General features: G+C 29.2%; 2 protein-coding genes across 2 annotated transcripts; one reads left to right on the top strand and one right to left on the bottom strand.

Moving 5' to 3' along the window:
• Positions 1-6083: 6083 nt before the first annotated feature.
• LOC108566312 (multiple C2 and transmembrane domain-containing protein 1) lies at positions 6084-22714 on the top strand. Its single transcript, XM_017926125.1, has 10 exons — positions 6084-6319; positions 9137-9269; positions 9373-9521; positions 9585-9740; positions 11937-12123; positions 12187-12743; positions 12799-13030; positions 20101-20207; positions 20271-20478; positions 20895-22714. Exons 1-10 carry the CDS (start codon positions 6084-6086, stop codon positions 20976-20978), a joined length of 2049 nt encoding a protein of 682 aa, XP_017781614.1. The 3' UTR covers positions 20979-22714.
• Positions 13191-15011, bottom strand: LOC108566322 (UDP-glucuronosyltransferase 2B15-like). The gene is made up of 3 exons (XM_017926136.1): positions 14636-15011; positions 13555-14578; positions 13191-13496 (listed from the first exon to the last, which is right to left on the bottom strand). The coding sequence occupies exons 1-3, from the start codon at positions 14865-14867 to the stop codon at positions 13202-13204; spliced, it is 1551 nt and encodes a 516-aa protein (XP_017781625.1). The 5' UTR covers positions 14868-15011; the 3' UTR covers positions 13191-13201.
• Positions 22715-24314: the final 1600 nt, after the last annotated feature.

Raw genomic sequence — 24314 nt, 5'->3', positions numbered from 1 at the left:
TTGTTATTATTTTTATTTAGATACATCTAAAAACATAATGAAAAAAACACACATTTTTTAATTTTAAGAAATAATGATTGTAATGATGAACGATTGCTGCGACACGTGCGTAAGTTAAGTTACTGCTCAGTGACTAACGACTGCCTGCGCGGAAGGATGCAATAAATTTCAGAGTGATAAACCAATAGAGGTTTGATCTTGAGGTCTGCAATAAATCGGCAGTGATCGTGTGAAGTGGGCGACTTCGTTGTGTGAAGCGAAGTTCGTTGTATGAATCGTGAAATGAACGAAAAGGAAGTTCGTTGTGTGCAGCGTTCGCTGTGCGAGGCGTTCGTTATGCGAGGCACCACTGTATATTAAAAATATGTATATTTTCGTAACTTTTTCGAAATAAATATTTGGAAATATGTAGAAATATTTTACGTAATTATGCAGTTTTGATCAGCCTAGTAAATTACAAAACAAACTAAATTTATATTGAGCAAAATAAAAATATAATCTATAAAAATAGTAGTATTTGTTTCTAAATGTATTTAGTTTCTGGATTAGTTCGTGAAATCGCACAATGCGAGGTTAATATTGATTGTAGAATTAAGTCTATTTCTGTAATTTGTTAATTAGAAAAATGAACAAATGAACATTAAGTATTGAATACTTTTGATTTGTGGAACCTCTAAAAAGTTTGAAGACCACTGATCTAAATAATAAATCATACTCATATAAACCTTTTTCGTCGAAACAGCTTCGATGACCTTTAGCCCGAACTACCTGACTGCAAATAATACTTGCATTCCAAAAACACTTCTTCCATCTTCAACTTCAAAACTCTATAAGATAATAAATGCATTTGAAATTTCCATTATTGAGAGAAATCTCTTAATGCATTTCAAATAAAATCGAGCGATTTACGATGAAAACTTTTCGTATTCAAATCGAGAAAATAAATCATTCATCTAGTGCAGAATCGCCTTAAAAGCAATCCAGCTCTAAAACGATAAAAAGAAAAGTATTCAATGAATTTGGTAGAGTCTCATAAAATTGTAATAAATTCACATCAATGAAAGATTAAATTAAATACAGTTTTCATAGTTCGATAATATTTTTATAAACCACAAAATAATTCATACAATGTCGAACTACTACTAGATGAACAATGAATGAATTGATAATAATGAATTCGGTGAAATATCATAAAATAAACTTCTCACAAAATTCGATAATATTTTTGTTTACGTCAATACATGTAACGTCGAACTACAAAATTTGTATTTAATAAAATTTATGCGAGAGAAAAAAAGAAGTTAAAAAGTTGCGCGTTAATTTTATGGAGTGGAAATAATAATAAAGAAAAAAGTTCACTTCGCAAGGCAAACAAAGTCAGATTTCAAGAGACTACAAAATAAGGAACCATCGGCTTACCGAGTCCAGTTTCGCAAGGTGATCCGAGAATCTCGAAAGTGTGCGCGCTATACTAGTTCCCATGGTGATAATACTTTGTGTATGAAGAGTTTGCGTGTATATCTTTTGAAGTTTTTCGAGATTTTCTCCTATTTTTTTTTACAAAATTCAAAAGGAAATTTACAAAAAAAAAAGAAAATTAAATGAAGTGATTTTAAGTAACAAACGACAGTGCTGCTATTTTCTCAGTCTGGAATCTGTGTTATTGACTGATAACGTTATCAGTATCACCATATCAATCTAGATATGATACAGATTATAGTTTAGTTTTTCTCTGGGAGTTTTCTCTCTGATTAATTGGTTGAAGTCATCTAGTAAATAGATGAGATGAAAGTATCGTTTGAGGAAGACATGCCGATACTGTTTTGTTATCAATGATTTTTTAAGTAACGCCTTACGTGAGTATTTTGAATACTTAGTTTGAACACTTGTCGTGTTTGTTGAATTTTTATGTGGAATTGGCAATAAGAACCGTTAATTTTAATAGGCTTCAGTTGTAATGAGCAATTTTACTGCATTTTTAACGATTGTACATTTTAATTAATGCGCGTGTATGATTCCTCTTTCTATAATAAATCAATAATAAGAAATTTTATTTTTCATGCTTTTTACATCTTACAATTAATGTATTAATAAGTAATTATTATAACATTAAATGAAAACTAATGTTGAATTTACTAAAATCAAAATGTATTTATTATCAAAAAAAGATAAATTGCATCCAATAACAAGAAACAAAATAATGTAAATTGAAAGAAGACAACTATAAATATAAATAAGATTATAGTCAAACAATTAATTTTCAATTATTACGAAGTGTTTTTATCATAGATGTTACAGTCCAATCAAAAAAATACTATGCAAAAACTAATTTATGTTATTAATTTGTAAGAAATATAATAACAATTTTGATGACATTCAAAAGCACGTATTTAATTTGCATAAAAACATATTGATCTTACAGATTGTTTTATACGATATTTTTTACTTAAAGTAGAACTATTTTTAATTTGCAATATTTTTAATATTATTCGAATTTAATATATTCGAATGGACTCGTATTTCGAAATTAGATTTTTTTTTGTAAAAAAAAAACAACACAAAATTTTAACACAAATTCCAAATTTGTGTTATGCGTGTGAAAAACAAGAATATTAAAAAAAAGTAATTAAGAAACGAATTTGAATATTATTTATTTAAAAACTATATATTTTATTTATAAAAAAAATATTTTTATGAATAGTTCTAATGAAATTTATTATTAATATGTATATTAAACATAGCTAAAAGAACTATTGTAACAATGAATTATTTTTTTATTTGACTATAATTTTATAAACTTTGACAATTAATGGTTTAAATAATATTTTACTAAAAACAATCTGACTTTAAATATGACGAAACTATGGAATAAATTAAAATTTAACAGGGTCAAGAAATACCTTCATATTATTTTTGAATTAACAATTTTTAAAATGAATCTAATTTTAATGTTTTTACTTTACTCAGATAATGACATTTTCAGTTGCTAAGGAATATATGTGTTGACACTTTTTCAAATACGTCAATCAATAATTACTAAGAAGTAGTGTTATGTAACCAAAGTAATTAGTCTTTAATTGATTCTGAAAATGTAAAGTCAATAATTATTAATGACCATTGCTTGTCAATTAAAGTTATCAAAGTAACATTCTGCAATTCTTTTAAATTTATATTAATTTACTATAAAAATATTATTACCTATATATACAACAATACTTCGCGTAGTGCGGTTGCAATCAGTCAGAATTCCGGTTCGAAAAAAAAACTAAATTTAAATTGAACAAATTATAAATAAAATTATCTTTGTACTGTTTTAATATATTTCTTAACTTTCTTCTCTTCAAAAAATATTTTATTTAGTAGGAAACACATTATAAATAACTTCAAGGATTCTAAAGCTTGATCTATCAGAATACATCCGGATGTTATTGAAAATATTAGGCGTCTTATATTTATATTAAATTCACAAATTGGAAAATAAATTTACCAATCTGCTGCAAATGTTCTTGGACCAAGGTTGCTTAACCAGTGGTTCCACCATGGGACCACATAAATTATTGGCAATCTTTTTATTTCTCAGTGATTCCGCAGTGGAACCATATGTTTTTTTTTTCAAATACTAAACCAAAAATAGAAAAAAGTGATTCATTGATGACAGTTTTGACAAAATTATGTTGTGCCAAAAAGGGTTAATACTTCATTAATTCTTAATTACAATTTACGCAAATAATACTAAAAGGGAAATTTTCTAACTACATAAAGAATATATAAATAATAATATATATTCCTCAAATTATTCAGCAAAATCAATGCATTTTATTCCACGATATTGAAATCGATCCGTGGAATGTAAACATTCAAATATTCAAATGTCGTTGACCTAATTTGACTTCATATATGCACATTTTTTAATTCTAAATTTACGGAATTCACTAATATGGCAGTTATTAGATTTCTAATACTTTGCTGTCCATTGATATGATATTCTATTACGTCAACGGCTACTGGATTTTAAACCAAAAAAAAATGTAGTAGCGCGTTAACTGACAGCAAAGTGTTAATGAATTATAAAATAGAGTCAATCTGCGGTTCTCAATCTATGGGTCGCGAAATGACATCTATCATCTTGTGTCAAAGCCATGAACTTGGGCCACTTTATAACTACAAATAAATTGGGTCAAAATGGTTGAGAAACGCTGAGGTCGATAATTATTTGGTCGAAAAGACCAACACATTTTATAATTATTATTATTAGAATATATTAATATAGATTTTGCTACTTGTTTTAATTTACTTTGAAGATTAAATTAACAATAGTTGAATCTTTCTTGGGATTCTGAAGGACCGAATATTTTAAATATGGCCAGATTTTTTTTTCAAAATCAAGAATTTCCTCCATCGCTAAATATTCAAAAGATTTGCTTAACCAGTTTTTGTTTAAAGATGCAGAATTGGGAATTGGAACTTACGATTTAATAGAAATGAGTGATGAAACTTCTCCGTCTACTAGTGAATATTTCTTAAGGCTCTCGTTAGAAAATGCAATAATTGCATTGAAAAAACTTATGGAAAATGTATAAATATCAATTCAAAAGAATCTGAAACTATATGAAACAATAGGAATGAAGACACATTGACTATAAAGACGAGATCGACATTTTCTGTATTTTGAAAATGTTCTATTATGTGTGAATCGTATGTATTTTGTACTTTGGGAAACACAGGTTTCCATTTTATTCGCATGCAAATGTTGTTCTTTGGATTGACGTTTATTGGCGCTTAACATATCCAGTCTTAAACAGGAATATACATAAGAATTTACATACATTTGCTATTTATTTGGAATTTTATTATTAGCCAAAAAAAAACATTAATATTGGGCGGAAAGGCTGCGATCAACATCCCTTTTTATATATGCATTGAAATACATTATTCTTATTATTATTTAATTAGAAAATAGTATATTTTCTAAAAGACTATTTTTATCTAAATTAATCACAAATTTAGGTCAATTTGAGTTATGCATTTTCCGAGTAATTGTATTTTTCCCCCTACACAATATGAAAATGGGGTCAGTCTGGGTGTTCTATTTTCGGAGACATAAACGTACTAAATTATGTATATTTCAATTTGTCCGGAAGTAGTTTCAGATTATATATATAACGTTTCACTACTGTCTGACCCTGATCCCACCAATAGCAACTGGTTATTAATCTCAATATCGTATCGAAGTTCGAGCTCTTAAAAGATCGTAATTAACCTTAACTTTATAATTACAATCACATCAATTTCCACTACACTAATGTTCTAATTTTAGAATATGTATCATTGGACGAACAAAGGCAAATACATTATATAAGTGGAGAATCTTCAACAATCGATGGATAATGCAGCGTATGCGTTATTGTCATTGTTAGTGCTGAAATTGCTGAAAGTCAGGGGATTACGAGATCTGATATAGCCGGATGAAGTGTCCTAATGGAAGCAGCAAATTGCGCGCAATTTATCAAAATATTACTACCGGATTATACCGAAACTCATTTGGCAAATCATCAGACACGAAATGCATTTGCATCTATTTTTACAAGTCAACGGTCACGAAATTGTGCAAAATTAATTTAAATACCAGTCGTACTTGAAGCTGGAATCTTCAATGTCGTAAACGTTTTGATTAAATGAACCACTTTTTTAAATAAAAAATATTTATTTACTATTGAGGAGAAAATAAATAATAATGCGGATATGCAAATTCATTTTTTCTTTAACCTTTTAGTTCAATATTTTAAATAAATTAGTAAACAAATTAATTGATTTTTTTTCTAGTTATGATTACATAATCCTTAATGGTTAATGCCAATCCACATACAAATTTTACAATGATAATTAATAATATTTATTAATATCCAACTTGATTTCTTTAAGTACAGCGTTGACCATTGGATAATAAAGAAGACAGAAACAGCACAAACAGAGCAATTACAATGTTTCATTGTGAGTTTCGCTCTCTTTTTAATTGAGTACTAATAGAATACGACGAAAAGAATTAGAAGTGATAGTCTTGTTTGTATTGTCACGTATTGAAGATGGTCGGGTGTGCGGAAAGCATAGTGCGAAAGATCAAAGATAAATTGGTGAAGAGGAAGATGAAGCATTCGTTTTCCACCTCGGATATACTTACGAAAATTGAAAACCGGAGGCCCACGTTCGAATCTCAAATTTCCGCGCCTCCGCTCAACAATACCTACGAGAAGTCCTTTAGAAATCTCAGCGTTGTCAGCGAGAAGGATGAGGATAATCTCAACAATAATCATCACGATAGGTTAATAACACTTGAGTTCAGAGCATCAGATGTGGACACGTTGAATCACTTTTATTTATTCAATTCGATTGATTGTTTATTCGCATTAAAAGTTATGCAATATTTAAATTACCTTATACTTGAGAATATTTCAATATTAATATTGGGTAACATTTAAGAATTCGATAAGATTATATAAGTATTTATTAGCATCATCATCGAAACACAGTTTTATTATCAATGCCAAATGTTTATTTTAATCATTACAAAATAATTGTTTCAAAAAGATGTTAATTATAATTTAATACAAAATTTAATTAAAGTTAAATAATTGATTCAAAATAAATAATAAATCAAAAAACATATATGTTTTACAATTAGGATCAAGATGAAGTATTGAAATGGACTAAAATTATAATGAGTTTATGAATAATATTAATAACCATATTTGGTATAATAAAAATTATAAATTTATTAAAAAAGTGCAATACCTTGCATAGTACGGCTTTGATCAATCCGGATTCACTATAGTCCGGTTTGAAAATTTTAAGGCAAATTAATTTTTAATTGGAAAAACCAATCCGGACTGTGCGAGGTATTGTATGTTAAATATGTTAATTACTATTTACAAGACTAATGTACAAGTTTTTTCTATTTACTAATATTTTCATATTTAGGCTACGACAAATATAACAATATTTCACGAATTTTCACTAAAGAACTCTCATGAATTTTACTTTTGTTTTAAAAAAAATCTTATTTATATAATTCTTAAAACTTTGATGACATGAACATTTTATTTCTTTGAATGAAATTAAAAATAAATAGATGAAAACACATCAATATCTAATTGAATTTGTTTACTAATATATCATTTAATTATTAACTGCTTGAATCCGGACTAATCGAGGAACAAAATATATACAGAAATAAAACCGCACAAAGAGAGTCATCCATAAAATGCATATGTATAAAAAAATGTACGAATTATAGTCAATCTGGACTGATTGAATCCGCACTATGTAAGGTTTTACCTCAAGTTATAGGTAATTAAATTTTAATTATGTATATGTATACTCCATGTTTAAATATTTTTTTCATTATTAATAATTCTTAATAACAAATATTATTAATAAAAAGTGTTTATATTTACTCACATAATAATACTTAAAGTTAGAAATTAAACATATTTTTAACGTTTCGATAAAAAAATATTATCTTCTTCAAAACAACATTTTCTAGAGACTTTTTTAATCCAGTTTATTGTAATATTTTAAAATCCTTGTAAGCCAATAGAATTATATTTACAGTTGGACGTTTAATGTATTTGCACTAACGAATGCTTTCTTTTACACCCGCTTTTCAAACAACCTTTTGTTCAGTTATTTTTTAATCGAGTTTAGTAGTTACATAGCAAACTCCTATAAAATCAGCATAAAACTTCTGAAAGTCCAATTAAAAATGAACGCATGAGAAGATAACATTTAATAAAAAAAAATGTTAATCAGTGATAAAGTACAAGTTTCTCATTGGAAATTAAGTTTTCATTAATTACTTGTAAATAACTCATTTATATAAAATTATGTGTACATTTACAATATTTGTTACACTTGCAAATTCTGGCTAGTATTAATGATTGTATATGAAAAATTATTTAAATAATTCAGTTATTGAATTCATAGTTAAGTATTATTGAAGTTGTAAAAATACGTTTTAAATAAATGCATATGAGATAGTTATGATTTAATAAATTAATTGTAATTACACCTGTTTATCAGACGACTGCTGTTGACATTTTGCAACATGCAAAAGTATTTATTGAACATATTTCAAAACTCTTACATATTATGCAATCACAATATTAACCGTATAATGGGTAAATTATGTTTGTTATTAACAAATTACCAGTTGCAATAAAATATTACTTTGTTTTAAAGCGCATTGTTTGTACTGACATTAATGATGATAGAAAACTTCCTAAATTGTTTGCTATTAAACGAATGCATTTCATTGTCCTTGAATGTCAGGACGATTTAAATATAATACAGCAATACCTCGAACAGTGCGACTTTGATCAGTTCGGATTCACTATAGTCCGGTTTGAATATTTCAAAATAAACTAAATTACCTGTATAAAATAATATTACGTATTCAGATTAAATTTCAAGTATATTTATGTATACAATAGGTATACATACGGATTAATAAGTTTGTCCCTAGATATTAGCGTTCTTGAGTTTTCTTACATTAAAAATAGGTAATTAATTATGTTTACATTCTGCTAGGTACTTCTTTTTGTAATTTTGACAAACACTTTATGTAAACATGTAATCATGCAAGTTTCAACAACATAAAATTTATATTTAAACAAATATTCATCAATATTCCAACATATAAAATTTTGTTAAAAAATTTGTTGATTCACCAGAATTTTAATCAGTAAATGTACAGATAAAAGACATGTTCATCACATAGTTATTAAAAAACTTTCAAACAAACTACTTGAATTGAGCAAATAACAATAAATTTAAAAAAAAGTACACATTTTTTTTCTTTATACAAAGCCAATGCTCATTATGTGCTGTTTATTTTTATACGGTTTTGATTAGTCCTGTTTCTATCAGTCCGGGATATTAGCGAATATGTCAAATATTGATGTACATTTAAGCGAATCAACAATTATGTTATTAAGTATACAACAATTTAGCGATTTTTTGTGTAGTAGTCCAATTAAATGTAATTATTTATTATGTAAGGTGATTCAATGGTTCATATCTGTGCGTGATTATACTAATTATTATTCTACGGTTGTGTAACTTCTGGTTATTGTTGTTGAAGATGCGTTCAGGAATCTTCGTTTTATAACAGGAACTCAATATCGTGCGATAACCTCACGTTACTAAACAGAGCGGATAACAAGGATAAAAGCAGATCCGAACTAAACTTAGCGAAATGCACAAAAATCAGAGACGTAAGGACAAGTAGCTTTTGTTTTCTTTTACCATATTCTGCCTTTGTGGATTATTTTTTTTGGATACGATTAAACCATTTTCGTTTTTTTTTTTGTATTTCAGTACTTCCAACGAAATCGCGTCACGGATGTGAATAAACGACTGAAATCGCAAATATGGAGTTCCGTTGTGACGATAGTTCTTGTGGAGGGTAAAAATTTATTGGCTTGTGACCCGGAAACTGGATCCTCTGATCCTTACGCTAAATTTAGGTAAGTGTATTATTTATAATTTATTCCGCTTCGTTCTATGGTCGAAACTTTAATTCTACGCAGATTGGGCAATGAAAAGTACAAGAGTCGCATCGTCTGGAGATCGTTGAATCCGAAATGGTTGGAGCAGTTCGATTTGCATCTGTACGATGATGGTGATCAACAATTGGAGATCACCGTTTGGGACAAGGATAGGTCCAGAGACGATTTTATTGGGAGGTAAGATTGCTTTTTTTTAAGAAAAGTACTCTTCAACTACCAATATAAATTATTATCTTGGCTACACGAGGTAAACGTAACTATAAATATAAATACGGTAGAATTGGATAGAAGAATGTATAAATATGAATGAATATGCATTTCGAATTTCTATCTTCATTTATAGAAATTTTTGTGGTAAAAAAAACAAATTCATTCTCAGAAAATCAATAAATTAGTCAACGTAACACTTTTTTTTGTTATATTTAATTATATATATTAATCAATTATAGATGATATTTGCAATTCAAATATGATTATGTAATTTAATGCTAAATTATGGTTCTAAAAAAAACGACAAGTTTACTAAGCACACAAATAATCATTTAACTGAGTTGATATATGCAAACTTTTAAAAGAAGAAAAATAGACAAATTTAATATAGACAATTTTTATTATGAGAATGAATACGTTAAAATACGTTAAGCAATTAGGTTCTAAATAAAATTAAACTCACTGCACATTTCGCATACCTATTAGTTTTTGCTTTGTATTTATATTCGGGAACACATGAGAATTTTCCTAACATAAATATGCTAGATAAAAAAAATGATATACATTATTTTATAAAGTAAATACAGAAATATATTATTTTGATTTGGACGATTCAACATGAAAATACGACAAAATTCTTCAAATTTGCAATCAATTCAAGCGTTAAAAAATACATTATTAAATATATAGTAAAATTATTGTATTCTTTTTGGCTGTATAAATTTATGATAGTAGTTTTTGTAATAACGATGTGATGAATATGCATTTTGTCTGTACATTTACTAATTGAAATTCTGGTGAATCAATAAATTTATTTACCAAATATTATTAAATTTTCAACGTAAATTTATATGATAATTACCTTCTAATATGTTGGAATATTGATGAATTTGGTGGATTATTAATTTTATGTTGTTGAATCTTGCATGATCACATGTTTACATAAAGTGTTTGTCAACATTACAAAAAAAGTACTTAGAATGTAAACATAATTAATTACCTATTTTTGATGTAGGAAAACTCAAGAACGCTAATATCTAGAGACAAGCTTATTTATCCGTATGTATACCTAGTTATATGTTACACTAAAAGTACACAATCGGTAAATGTATACATATCCCGCCAAATGTGTACGTTAGGAGGATACGTTAGGTTAGGTCACCAGCAAACAATATGTTAGCTGGTTCAAAATAAAATAATTCTGTGTTTGTGTGATTAGTTTTTCTTTGGCGTGACATAACTTATATATTTTATTTGTCTATATGATGATAAATTGAACATATATTTACCGGGAAATGTATACATTTGTCGATTATAAACTTTTACCGTTTTATATAAATAAATGTACATGAACTTTAATTTAAATACGTAACATTTTGAATAATTAATGATTTATTTTTGTATGTATTCTTTAGTAATTTATTAGATGTAAATTATTTGAGTTGACGCATTAACATTATTTTATACAAGCTTAGTCTATCCAATTGCTCTAGACACTAAACAGTTTACGACGGATGTATATTTATCTAATGAATATATTTCCTTTAGAATGCATTACGTAAATTGGTTTCAGAAATTGGTATAACATAAAACATGATCGGTTTGTTATAAGGTTTTGAGTTGTCATGTGCAATTTTTTATTGGAATAAATTTAAATTTTAAATTAATTCGATACTGTTTTCTTGCTTGTAAAAAAAATACAAAAAAATAATAATTATATGTATATATTATGATTTTGTTGTATTTTTAATCGTTTTAAATTATAATCATTAAGAAATGAAGTTTTATTTTCATTAATATTAATTAATATAAAAAGTAGTATTAAGAATATATAATCAATATTATAACTATCACATTTGACCTACTGACATAATAAATAAAGGACAAATGATAACAAAGATTTTAAAAAGGATTTGTTATTTCATAATTTTAACGCGTGACTATTATTATGCTTGGATCTATTGATCTACTAAAAATAATTCTTCTATGTTGGTTATTTTTATGAACTCTATTGTTATACCTACCACACGCTTTTTGCATTCTTATCGCACGTAATTTTTATTTTATTAAATGAATATTAAAGTTGTGGTGCAGTTGCAATATACTTGTAACTTTACAATGAGTATTATTCTAATTAAAGTTCGTTCCATGGTTTCGTTTCAGGTGTGTAATAGATCTGTCCAGATTGGATCGTGAGACCACACATAATATCTGGCACGAGTTGGAGGATGGAGCTGGAACTCTGCATTTACTGTTAACTATAAGTGGGACGACTGCATCGGAAACGATATCAGATCTGTCAACACATGAAGACACTCCGCGCGAGAAAGAAAACCTCCTTCAAAGATACGTGAGTCCATTTCAAAAAATTTGTCTATGCATTTGCACTACTATATTGATTATTTGTTTACAGCATTGGACCAAGACTTTCCACAATTTGAAAGATGTAGGTCATCTCACAGTAAAGGTGTTTAGGGCACAGGGATTGGCTGCAGCTGATTTGGGTGGAAAAAGCGATCCTTTTTGCGTACTTGAATTGGGCAATGCTCGACTTCAGACGCAAACCGAATACAAGACGTTGTCGCCTTCTTGGCAAAAAATATTTACATTTAACGTGAAGGATATCAATAGTGTCTTGGAGATAACAGTCTACGATGAGGATAGGGATCACAAGGTGGAGTTTTTGGGGAAAATTGCTGTTCCGCTGCTACGGATAAGAAACGGGGAGAAGAGATGGTACGCGCTGAAGGATAAAAAATTGCGTAGCAGGGCCAAAGGGAATTCTCCTCAAATCCTACTTGAAATGAACGTCGCGTGGAATCCCATGAGAGCGTGCATACGCACTCTAAATCCAAGAGAAGAAAAGTACATGCAAACCGAAGTTAAATTCAAGAGGCAGGTTTTTGTCAAAAACGTGCTCCGTATGAAATCGATCATCATGCATTTCTACGAATTCGGGAAACTACTTCAGTCAGTTTTATGCTTACTCAAATTTGGAAAAAATATTGATTTTATACATTTTTAGGAGTTGTTTTGAGTGGGAATCCACGTTTCAAAGTTTTGTGGCGTTGCTGTTCTGGCTCGTGATCTGCTACTATTTCCAACCGTGGATGTTGCCCGTCGTCGGACTCTTGATGTTCTTCAAACAATACATAGTGAAGAAGGTGGCCGGACCACAAACAGTACCATGGGACGAACTGGCAGATTCAGACATGGAGGACGACGATGATGATGACAAGGAGAAGGTAGGAAACGAGGTAGGAATCATTTCAACATTTCTATAGACCTAAGAGTAGCACAACTGGCACTTATAATTTAAAATTCGATTTGATGCACCGTCTATAGGTTTGTTGAATTGCTTTTCCTATAACACCGAAACACGAACACACACAAAAATGACAAAAATAACAAACTCGCTTTTAAAATCTTTAATTGTTTTTCTTCTTTTTCAATTGAGAGATTCTCTTATTTTTAATAAACATTTTCAGTACTAAACGAATCATCAAGTAACATAAACCAATAACAGATAGTAAAATAGCGAACAAAAATATGAATACATCGATGAGAAGATTCTGATACCAATGTAAATTCATTGAAGCGTTTGCAAGATGTTTAGCTCCTTTGTGCTTAATAACGTGTTCCATCCAGAAAACACCTTTATCCAGAGGTTTGATTGGTTGGTTTCTTAATAAATCGGAATGGAGTTTAGCTTTCTTGCTATACCTGTAATAAAAAAGTAATCATATAATTTATAACAAATTTGGTAATGATTTAAACATACGTTTCGTTGCGAAGCATTTCCTGGATATTGGCCAATAAAGCTTCTTCGCAAATTTCTTCTGGTTTAATTCTTAAAGTGTAACCAGCTTCAACTCCGGTGGGAACATTTGAATTTTGGTCACCGAACATTGGGATTCCGATCATCGGAACTCCATGATGAATAGATTCTATGGTACTGAGCAATCCACCGTGTGTTATGAATAGTTTGATATTAGGATGAGCCAAAACATCGTTTTGAGGCAACCATTTAGCAATCTTGATGTTCTTTGGTTTATTTGGAATATCCTTTTCCAATTTCCACAAAACCTTTAAATTAACTTTAGAGAAAGCGCTCAGAATTCCGTTCAACTTCTTTTCGTCCAAAAATATGCTTTTCATATTTGAACCCAAACTAAAGTATATAAAACCGTCCTTGGCGCTATCCAAATAAGCTTTTATATCTTTCGGCAGTTGTTTAACCTCGCCAACGTGAAATCCACCAATGTCTATAGAATTAGGTACACTAGGTCTTCTGGTTTCATAACTGTAATGGCCATTGGATAAGACTAAAGCTACATTTTTTGAGAGCTCGTCGATTGATGGCGCGTCAGGGATATACCTATGCAAGATTTTCTGCTGTTTAATCCGTTGATAGTAGGATACTACTTCTGCGCTAACATGTACTATAGTATTCATAGTCCTTTCCCAGAAATTCATTTTATCTGTAATTGGGAAATACTTGAAAGGCACGTAGGAATAGGGAGCGGTATTTCCCACTATGTAGTTAACATTGAAGGCTGTACCAGCCGTGGCCATCAGTATTATAGGACACTTGAAAATTTTGCTGAAGATCAAGTGAGATTCGTTAAACATCCAATCGATTAGAATCAAATCGACCTTTTCATTTGATGTCCACATCTTTTTGAATTCAGCATTCTGGAAGAGCAGATCAGCTTGCGTTACGGTCATATTCAATAACATAAAAAAGGTGTCAATTGATGCAGAATTATGAGAAAACTTTTGAAACCATTCGTTTTTGATCCTATCTGTAAATTACAATGTTTGTATTTATATCTAAATATTCATATTTCATGAATACTCACTGTTCATATCTTGCATCGTTTCTGGAGTTACTATATCGCGATAATTTGGGAATGGTTCTTTTAATGGAAACGGACTAACCATAGTGACTTTATGTCCTCTGGAAGCCATGGCTTTTAATAGCACTTCACCTAACATGTGATGGCTTTTGCCTGGATGATGAAAAATGCCCAAAATGTTTGCGGCATTGCAGTAATTCAATAACAATAGAAGACTTGTTACTTTTAATAACATCTTGATTTACTGATAATTCCGTACGGAATAGTTTTTGTAATATATCGCTTCACCTTACATAATTCTGTGCAGGCGATTATCAGTCGATAGTAGATAAGATTGGATTTAATTTAAAATTTTACTGATTTGAAGTACTTAATAACACTAGACAGCTTTTCAATAATAAATTAATAGGATTTTTGATAATATAAAGTAATGAATGATGAGATTTAAAACTATTATATGTAGGTTTATATAAATAAGAAGTATTTATTGATAATTCAAATATTTGATTAATTTTCTGTCAGCTATGAAAGTTTATTTCATTTATTAAAAATAATCTTAAGATTATCTTAATTGCAATCACATGTGCGTATACTTGTAGCAAGGATAATTCTAATGTAAAATATTCTTTATAATGTTTCTTAATTTATATTTCTATCAAATAAGTATATTTGGTTGCATACATATAACCAATATTTTATTTAATTATCGACCAATTCAAACAACTTTGGTGTATAATTTAGGCTGTAATCACAATAAAAAAATATTTTTAATAAAACATGATATAATTATGTAACTTTTACAATAAAAAATCATCGAAAATATGGTTTTAAAATTTTCAATTATTCTTTTTCTTCGTCTCTAGAGCTGTTTTCTTATTTTTAGTAAACAATTTTAGTATTAACCTCATCGTAAAGTAACAAATATAAACTGCCGATAGTAAAATAGTGAACAAAAATAAGACTACATCGATAAGGAGATTTTGATAACAATATAAATTCATTGATGCATTTGCTAAATGCTTCGCACCTTTGTGCTTAATGACGTGTTCCATCCAGAAAACAGCTTTATCTTTAGGTTGGATTGGTTGGTTCTTTAAGAAATCTGAATGGAGTTTAGCTTTCATGCGATACCTAAAATAACAAGTAATCAATCATATTGTACAAAATTAGAAGAGTTAATCATACGTTTCGTTGTGTAGCATCTCTTGTATATTAGCTAATAAAGATTCTTCACAAATTTCTTCCGGGTTGATTCTCAAAGCGTAACCAGCTTTTACTCCTATGGGAACATTTGAAATTTGATCTCCGAACATTGGGATTCCGATCATCGGAACTCCATGATGAAGAGATTCTATGGTACTGAGCAATCCACCATGTGTTATGAATATTTTGATATTAGGATGCGCCAATATTTCGTTTTGCGGCAACCATTTTGCAATCTTCAAGTTTTTTGGTTTATTTGCAATATCTTTTTCCAATTTCCACAAAACCTTCAAATTAATTTTTGAAAACGCGTTAATGATTCCGTTCAAACTTGTTTCATCCAAAAACGCGCTCTTCATATTTGAACCCAAACTAAAGTATATGAAACCGTCCTTGGCGTTATCCAAATACGTTTTTATATCATTTGGTAATTGTTTGACATCTCCTACGTGAAATCCTCCAATTTCTATTATGTTAGGTACGGTGGGTCTTGGTGTTTCATAACTGTAATGACCATTGGAAAAAACTAGAGCTACATTTTTTGAAAGCTCTTCAAGTGCAGGCGAATTAGAGAAATGTTTATTCAATAATTCTTGTTGCTGCATTCGTTGATAATAGTTTGCAGTTTCACTAATTATGTAATATAAAGTATTCAAAGTCCTTTCCCAAAAATTCATTTTGTCAGTTAATGGAAGAAACTTCAATGGTACAAATGAATAAGGTGATGTATTTCCAACTATATAATTAACATTGAATGTTATGCCAGCTGAAGCCATTACTATTATTGGACATTTAAAAATGTTGCTAAAAATTAAATGTGATTCGTTCATCATCCAATCCATTACAATCAAATCGACTTTTTCATTTGACGTCCACATCTTTTTGAATTCAGCATTCTTGAAGATTAGATCAGCATGCGTTAAGGTCATATTCAAAAACATGTTAAACGTTTTCATCGATGCAGTATTCTGTGAAATTTGTTGAAACCAGTTGTTCTTTATTCTATCTAAAATTATATATTAACTTATGTATTCATCAATAACATTTCAATACTTGCTGTTCATATCTTGCATTATTTCGCGGGTTTCAATATCTCGATAGTTTGGAAATGGTTCTTTCAACGGGTATGGACTAACCATGGTAACTTGATGTCCTCTAGCAGCCATTGCTTTTAGTAGTACTTCTCCAAGCGTATGGTGGCTTTTACCCGGGTGATGAAAAATTCCCAAAATATTTGCGGCATTGCAGCAATTCAAAAGCAGTAAAACACTTGTCACTTTCAAAATCATTTTGCTTTACTCAGCTTTAACCAGTACAGAGCAGTTTTATAAAGATTCAATCCATTTTTTTATATGTATATATATTAATAAGTATTTGTGTTCAGGCTATTATCAACCGATAATTGATAAGAATGATTTTAAAACTTCAGAACTTATAAATTAATATTTCATATACGTTTTTATCTAAATCCATTAAAAATAGAATTACGATTTGTAATATATTAATTTCTTCATTTGATTTTATTTATTAAAAAACTGAGAATAATATTGATATAATTATATACATATTATATACTTTTAAATGAACTTGTGTGAAATTTGTTAATTTAGTTGTCAATATCTTTATATTATTAAATAATTTGAACCAAGTTGCAAGATCAAACGGCTGTAATCATAATAATAAAAACTCCGTATAAAAATTGAACAAAAAGAAACATTTATTAAAAGTATTTCAATAAATGTTTTTATTTTATCACTACTTTAATATAGGAAAAGAGAAAATAATATTTTGTAACACATATTTCTTTCGTAGTTGCATATTTGGTTGCATACATATAACAAACATTTTCTTTAGTATTAATTTATTAATGACGCAATTGAAACAACTTCGTTTTATAAATTAGAACGCAATTACAATAAAAAATCATTATTAATGAAATTTGTTATAATTATATAACTTTTTCAATAGAAAAATATCAAAATACATAAAATATGATTTTTAAATTTTTAATTATTTTTTTTCTTCATCACTTGAGGTGTTTTCATATTTTTAGTAAACAATTTTAGTATTAATCTAACCATAAAGTAACATAAACAAACTGTCGATAGTATAACAGTGAACAAAAATAAGATTAAGTCTATGAGGAGATTTTGATACCAATATAAATTCATTGAAGCATTTGCTAAATGGTCCGCACCTTTGTGCTTAATGACATGTTCCATCCAGAAAACAGCTTTATCCTTAGGTTTGATTGGTTGATTCTTCAAGAAATCTGAATGGAGTTTAGCTTTCACACGATACCTAAAATAACAAGAAATCAATCATATATATATAAACTTAGAAGAGTTAATCATACGTTTCGTTGTGTAGCATCTCTTGTATATTAGCTAATAAAGATTCTTCACAAATTTCTTCCGGGTTGATTCTCAAAGCGTAACCGGCTTTTACTCCTATGGGAACATTTGAAAGTTGATCTCCGAACATTGGAATTCCGATCATTGGAACTCCATGATGAAGAGATTCTATGGTACTGAGCAAACCACCGTGCGTTATAAATATTTTGATATTAGGATGAGCCAATAGTTCGTTTTGAGGAAACCATTTTGCAATCTTCAAGTTCTCCGGTTTATTTGGAATATCTTTCTCCAATTTCCACAAAACCTTCAAATTATTTTTTGAAAAGGCGTTGATGATTCCGTTCAACCTCGTTTCGTCCAAAAACACGCTCTTCATATTTGAACCCAAACTGAAGTATATGAAACCGTCTTTGGCGCTATCCAAATATGCTTTTAAATCTTTCGGTAATTGTTTGACTTCTCCTACGTGAAATCCTCCAATTTCTATAATGTTAGGTACAATAGGTCTTGGTGTTTCATAACTGTAATGACCATTGGAAAAGACTAGAGCTACATTTTTTGAAAGCTCTTCAAGTGCAGGAGCATTAGAGAAATGCTTATTCAATAATTCTTGGTGTTGCATTTGTTGATAGTAGGATGCAATTTTGCTGATAATATGCAATACAGTATTTAAAGTCCTTTCCCAAAAATTCATTTTATCAGTTAATGGAAGAAACTTCAATGGTACATAGGAATAAGGAGATGTGTTTCCCACTATATAATTAACATTGGATGTTGTTCCAGCTGAAGCCATTAGTATTATTGGACATTTAAAAATTTTGCTGAAAATCAAATGTGCTTCGTTCAACATCCAATCCATGACAATCAAATCGACTTTTTCATTTGATGTCCACATGTTTTTGAATTCAGCATTCTCGAAGAGAAGATCGGCTTGCGTTGTGGTCATATTCAGAAACATTTTAAAGATTTTCAGCGAGGGAGAATTTTGTGAAAATTCTTGAAACCAGTTGTTCTTTATTCTATCTAAAATTTACTATTAACATATGTATTCATGAATAATATTTCAATACTTACTGTTCATATCTTGCATTATTTCATGAGTTTCTATATCTCGATAGTTTGGGAATGGTTCTTTCAACGGGTACGGACTAACCATGGTAACTTGATGACCTCTGGCAACCATCGCTTTCAGTAGTACTTCTCCAAGCGTATGGTGGCTTTTCCCCGGGTGATGAAAAATACCCAAAATGTTTGCGGCATTGCAGAAATTCAAAAGCAGTAAAACACTTGTTACTTTCAAAAGCATCTTGCTTCACTGAGATTGAGCAGTTTTATAAAGTTTCAATCAATAATATATGTATTTATGTCCAGGGTATTATCAGCCGATAATAGATAAGATTGATTTTAATTTCATAATATACAAATTAATACTTAAATAATATTAATAAAAAAATACAATTATTTTATACACATTATATACATTTAAATGGACTTGTTTTAAATCTGTTTATTTGGAAAAAAAGTGAATTTAAGTTCTAATAATAATTCGGGTAAAGAAATCACAATAAAAAAATATGGTATTTGGATTTCTACTTGTTATCAATGAGTTTTGGTCTTAAATATTATTTTTACTGTGTATTAATACTTAATTTTATGTATATTATCAGTGACCTTGCTGATTTATAAAAAAAAATAATCATCAGGAACGATGAAGCATTAAATCGCGACTGTTTTAATAACAAACGTTGGATTTGCGTATTTATAGATTATGTGAATTAATGCAGTTCAGATAAATAAAATTCTTGTTTTCAAATTGCATGCTGAACAATGCGAGCCACACACTGACGCTAACGTAATATTTGCACTAACGAAATTAAAAAATATTTTCGCTGTGCTTAATTTTTGTAGGAAGAGAAGAAGAGCTTGAAGGAACGGCTTCAGGCGATCCAAGAAGTCACGCAAGGAGTTCAGAATGCCATAGGCAAATTGGCTACGTTCGGAGAGAGCGTTAAAAAGTAAGTCGTCTTCACAAGAAAAGTCTGTTGTAACTGTACCTTCTTTTACTTGTTTGTTTGCAGCACTTTCAATTTCACCGTTCCCTATCTGTCGTGGATAGCTATTACACTTTTAATTCTTGCCTCGATGGTTTTGTATTTCATTCCTATAAGGTATTTGCTGATGCTATGGGGCATGAATAAGTTCTTCAGAAGAATCCTGAGGCCGCACGCTGTTCCGAACAACGAGCTATTGGATCTGATTTCCAGGGTACCTGACGACGAAATGCTTGTAAGTATCGTCCACTGCAAGAGTGTCCCGCGCTTCCTACATACATTAATATACACAAGGCAAATATCGAAAGCTATATTATTAATAGTAGTGTACTGTAGTTAAGTTTCGAATACATTCTGATACGTTGTCCATAATTTTAATGTACATCTGATATTTGTTATTCATCTATCTTTAATATTTATATATTATTTAACTTTAACACTTGTTGCTTAACATCACTAACAACGAACATCCTCTCGATGGATGTGGTACTAACTAATCCGTATACAGGTTTTTGGGATTTCTGTTGTAAACGAGAGAGGAGGACAAGTGTTAATTTCGAAATTTATAAAATACAGATGTGGATAAAATTATCGGCAGCTTCTCTATCAACGCATATCGGTCGACTGACATTTTTTGAATGGTACTTGCAGCTGGACTATAGGGACTTGAAGATCTTGATAGGTCAGGAGACGGAGAGAAGGAGGGAGCCAAGGAAGAAGCAGAAAGCCTCCTAGTGGAGGTTGAGACTTTTGACCGGCGTGCGGACCAAGTTGAAAGTACGCTGGGAAAGAGAAGGCATTTAAACAATAAATAAGTCTGATTAATTATTATATAACTCTAGAGCGATGGGTATTATTGGTGCAATACTTTTGTAGGCGACTTCTAGTTTAAACCAATTTACTGAACAAACAACCATCTCTATCTATCTCCACCCATTCAATCATCTATCAAAACAAAAAATCGAATTCTCTTCTTCATCTCTTCCATCTAGTTGTATAGACAAAATTCGTACTTTAGTGTGAGAAAATTCATTGAAACGCCAATAATAGTGAGATAAAAAAAATATACATTACCCAATTTAATGAAAAAAGAAATCCAAATGTTTATGCTCCATGTGTGTCTATTGTTATAAGTAATAAAACAACAAATATATAAATAAAGGAATAAATAAATGGCGTTCGGGGTTATATATATATAATAACTTTGTTTCTCATATTTAGTATATTCTTTAGCACGTACAACTATAAATAAAAACAACAAATCTCTCACGTTCGACACATAACAATTATGACAATTTCATTGACAATTCGTGCAAAGAAACAAGCAACCATTGTGCAATTTCCATACACAAAATATTTTATATTTTTGTACCCAAGTTTACATATTAGTTAGATTTTTATAAACGTTAAAGAAATGTAACAAATCGATGAATTTAGTGTATATCTAATGCCTCTCCTGAACAAATCCACCAAACGACATATCGATATAAAAATATTAAATAGAAAGAACAGTCCCAAAGATGATTTGTTTCGGAGACGCAGTTGCCACTAGACGACTTTTACTAAATTTCCAGTTAGTTACTTTATGATTCAATAGTTCGAAACGCAGGATGATCAAAAAAATTGTAAAAAAATATTATGTTAGTTGATTTTCCACGAAACCTGTCCGAAATTTAATTAAGTGATGTAATTGTGATTCCTAATTTTAATAATTTATGTGTGTATGTATTTTAGGTGTATAATTTCGTGTGACTATCATAAAATATTTCTATTTTCCGATAAGCGAAAATAGAATTTAGTTTTATTTCTTGATGCCAAAAAAAAGTTAAATTATTAACTATGTAAGAGTAGGAATAATTTTGAAAGTTGATCATTCTGGAAGAAGGAAGCTAATGTAGACTTACGATCAGATAAACGCACCTGAGTTGTTCTTCCATTCGATTTGGAAACGTTTAGATTAGTTCATTCATTTACACGTTTTTTTATATATAAAAATAGTAGATTTTGTAAAAATTACGAAAACCCATACGAAGCTCGGTACTAATCATGGCCTAACGCCCGTTATGATAAATACTTATGTAAAAGTATGAGTTCCTTTAAGGGTTTTTATCCAGTTAAGTTTGATGATCCATCCATCCATTCCTCTTGTGTTTTGTGTATGTGTTATTAAATGTAGATTAGCTCGTGCCCTGGACATAACACCAGATATGCCTCTTGTTACGTTTTGATCTTGCCATTACTTTTATTGAGATTTTAAATGTGAATGATATAAATATATAAATGAATAAATAAATAAATATACTAAATATTTTGCGCACTATTTCCATGTGCTTACTGTGTTACTTAAAATTGAGAATTTAAAATATTCCAACGTGTTATTTGCCACTTTTAACTATAAGAATTGCACAATGCCTGTTACATATTATTGATATATAAAATATATATATATTTTTGTTCTATCTTCGCAATTGTTACGTGAACGTTTTTATCGAAGCCATCATTGAATTGTAATTTATTAAAAATATTTCAATAAATGTTTTTTTATCACTACATTCTTTTCCTTTATTTATTGTTCCCCATTTATTTAAGTAAATACATTAAAGTAGTTTTTTTTTATAAACAATTGATTATATAAAATGTTTAAAACCAACATTATTGATTTCAAGAACAAAAATATTATTTTGTCATTGAAATATCCCGTACTGTTTGAAACCGGACTAATCGAGTTACTAAAACGTACAAAAATTAATCCGACAAAAAGAGAGTTTATGTACTCATTTTTGAATTATTTCTTATTTTTTTTAAATAAGTTTATTTATGTTAATTTTGATAAGATAGGAACTATGGAAAGTTACTATTACTATTACATTTTTTTGATTTGTTATATTATCTTTTAAGCATAGAGTAAATTTTTAATTTTTTAGTCTGAAAACGAAAGTAATATAAAGTTAAAAATGTATACTCAAACTTGAAGAATTAATACTAATTAATCTTGGTCTAATTGTGTTAGCAGACCCTATGTTAGTATATTTGTTTCTATATCCACTCTAAACTGCAGATATGCAATTTACCAAGCATTCAATAGTAAAAAGATATACAGACATACCTTGGTTACAGTTATCTCTGATAACAAAGCTTCGATACAATATAGTCTGCAATTCTCGCTAAGAAATGCTTAAATATAATTTGGCGTAAAATATGAACAGCATTTGTACTAGAAGAAGAAAATAATATTAATAGTTTTGAAAATTTCAATAATGTTAGAAATGTATTGAATGAAGATACAAGATTTAAAAATTTGCAATGATAACCAAATTACAGAAGTTTTAATTTTGAAGAAGACGTAATAGTAGGTGACCAGTAGATACAATGTTTTCATCAATTTAGTAAATCTGTAATTTTATTTATGTAAGAAACCTATCACTATTTTGGACATAGTATTTTTATCTTTGAAAACGGAGTTTCGCTTATTGAAATAATTTCATGAAACGCATCTTTTTCGTTAAGTGTAGTCAATTATTAACAACCAGTATGTATCCTAAAGAGATCAATCTATTTCAAGCAAGACTCTTGAAAAGGAGAATTGGAGTGAATCGAACAAAATCAGTACATGATACTATTACCGTGAAGCGGGGATTCACGTACTCTAATTAGGCTTAACAAACAAGAAAAGATTGACAGAGAAGTGACTTATTTAGGTTACACTTACACAGCAGATTAACTTTGAAGAATTACATACAGAACAATTGTTCATAAAAAATATAATAGTTAATACAAACTCTTGCAACGAATTGTTCATAAATATATAAATTCATATTATATCATATTTACAATAATACTAGATTTCACTAGAAAAAAAGTTTATTTCTAAAATGTAGAAATAAATGTATATGGAAAATATAAACATAAACACTTGTATGTACCACCTTTTGAGCATGGGGCATTATTACAATTTTCTAGAAAATGTACAGGAAAGAAAAATTACTCTTTAATTTGGTTGGTATATTTAAGGATGAATTTTGATAGTCCATACCATTTGATGTTGATTCAGTTGACGAACATGTCTGATTC

Source organism: Nicrophorus vespilloides, unplaced genomic scaffold, assembly GCF_001412225.1.
Source record: "Nicrophorus vespilloides isolate i.1.1-1 unplaced genomic scaffold, Nicve_v1.0, whole genome shotgun sequence".
Lineage (NCBI taxonomy): Eukaryota > Metazoa > Arthropoda > Insecta > Coleoptera > Silphidae > Nicrophorus > Nicrophorus vespilloides.
This window is presented reverse-complemented; position numbering and strand designations above follow the sequence as displayed.

Excerpts from the sequence above, each read along its gene's own strand:
- LOC108566312 (XM_017926125.1), top strand. The coding sequence starts at position 6,084 with ATGGTCGGGTGTGCGGAAAGCATAGTGCGAAAGATCAAAGATAAATTG. Across the intron at positions 9,270-9,372 it reads AATGCACAAAAATCAGAGAC|TACTTCCAACGAAATCGCGT; the intron begins GTAAGGACAAGT and ends TTTGTATTTCAG. Across the intron at positions 12,124-12,186 it reads AAAACCTCCTTCAAAGATAC|CATTGGACCAAGACTTTCCA; the intron begins GTGAGTCCATTT and ends ATTTGTTTACAG.
- LOC108566322 (XM_017926136.1), bottom strand. The coding sequence starts at position 14,867 with ATGTTATTAAAAGTAACAAGTCTTCTATTGTTATTGAATTACTGCAAT. Across the intron at positions 14,579-14,635 it reads AACGATGCAAGATATGAACA|ATAGGATCAAAAACGAATGG; the intron begins GTGAGTATTCAT and ends TGTAATTTACAG. Across the intron at positions 13,497-13,554 it reads GAAATGCTTCGCAACGAAAC|GTATAGCAAGAAAGCTAAAC; the intron begins GTATGTTTAAAT and ends TTTTTATTACAG.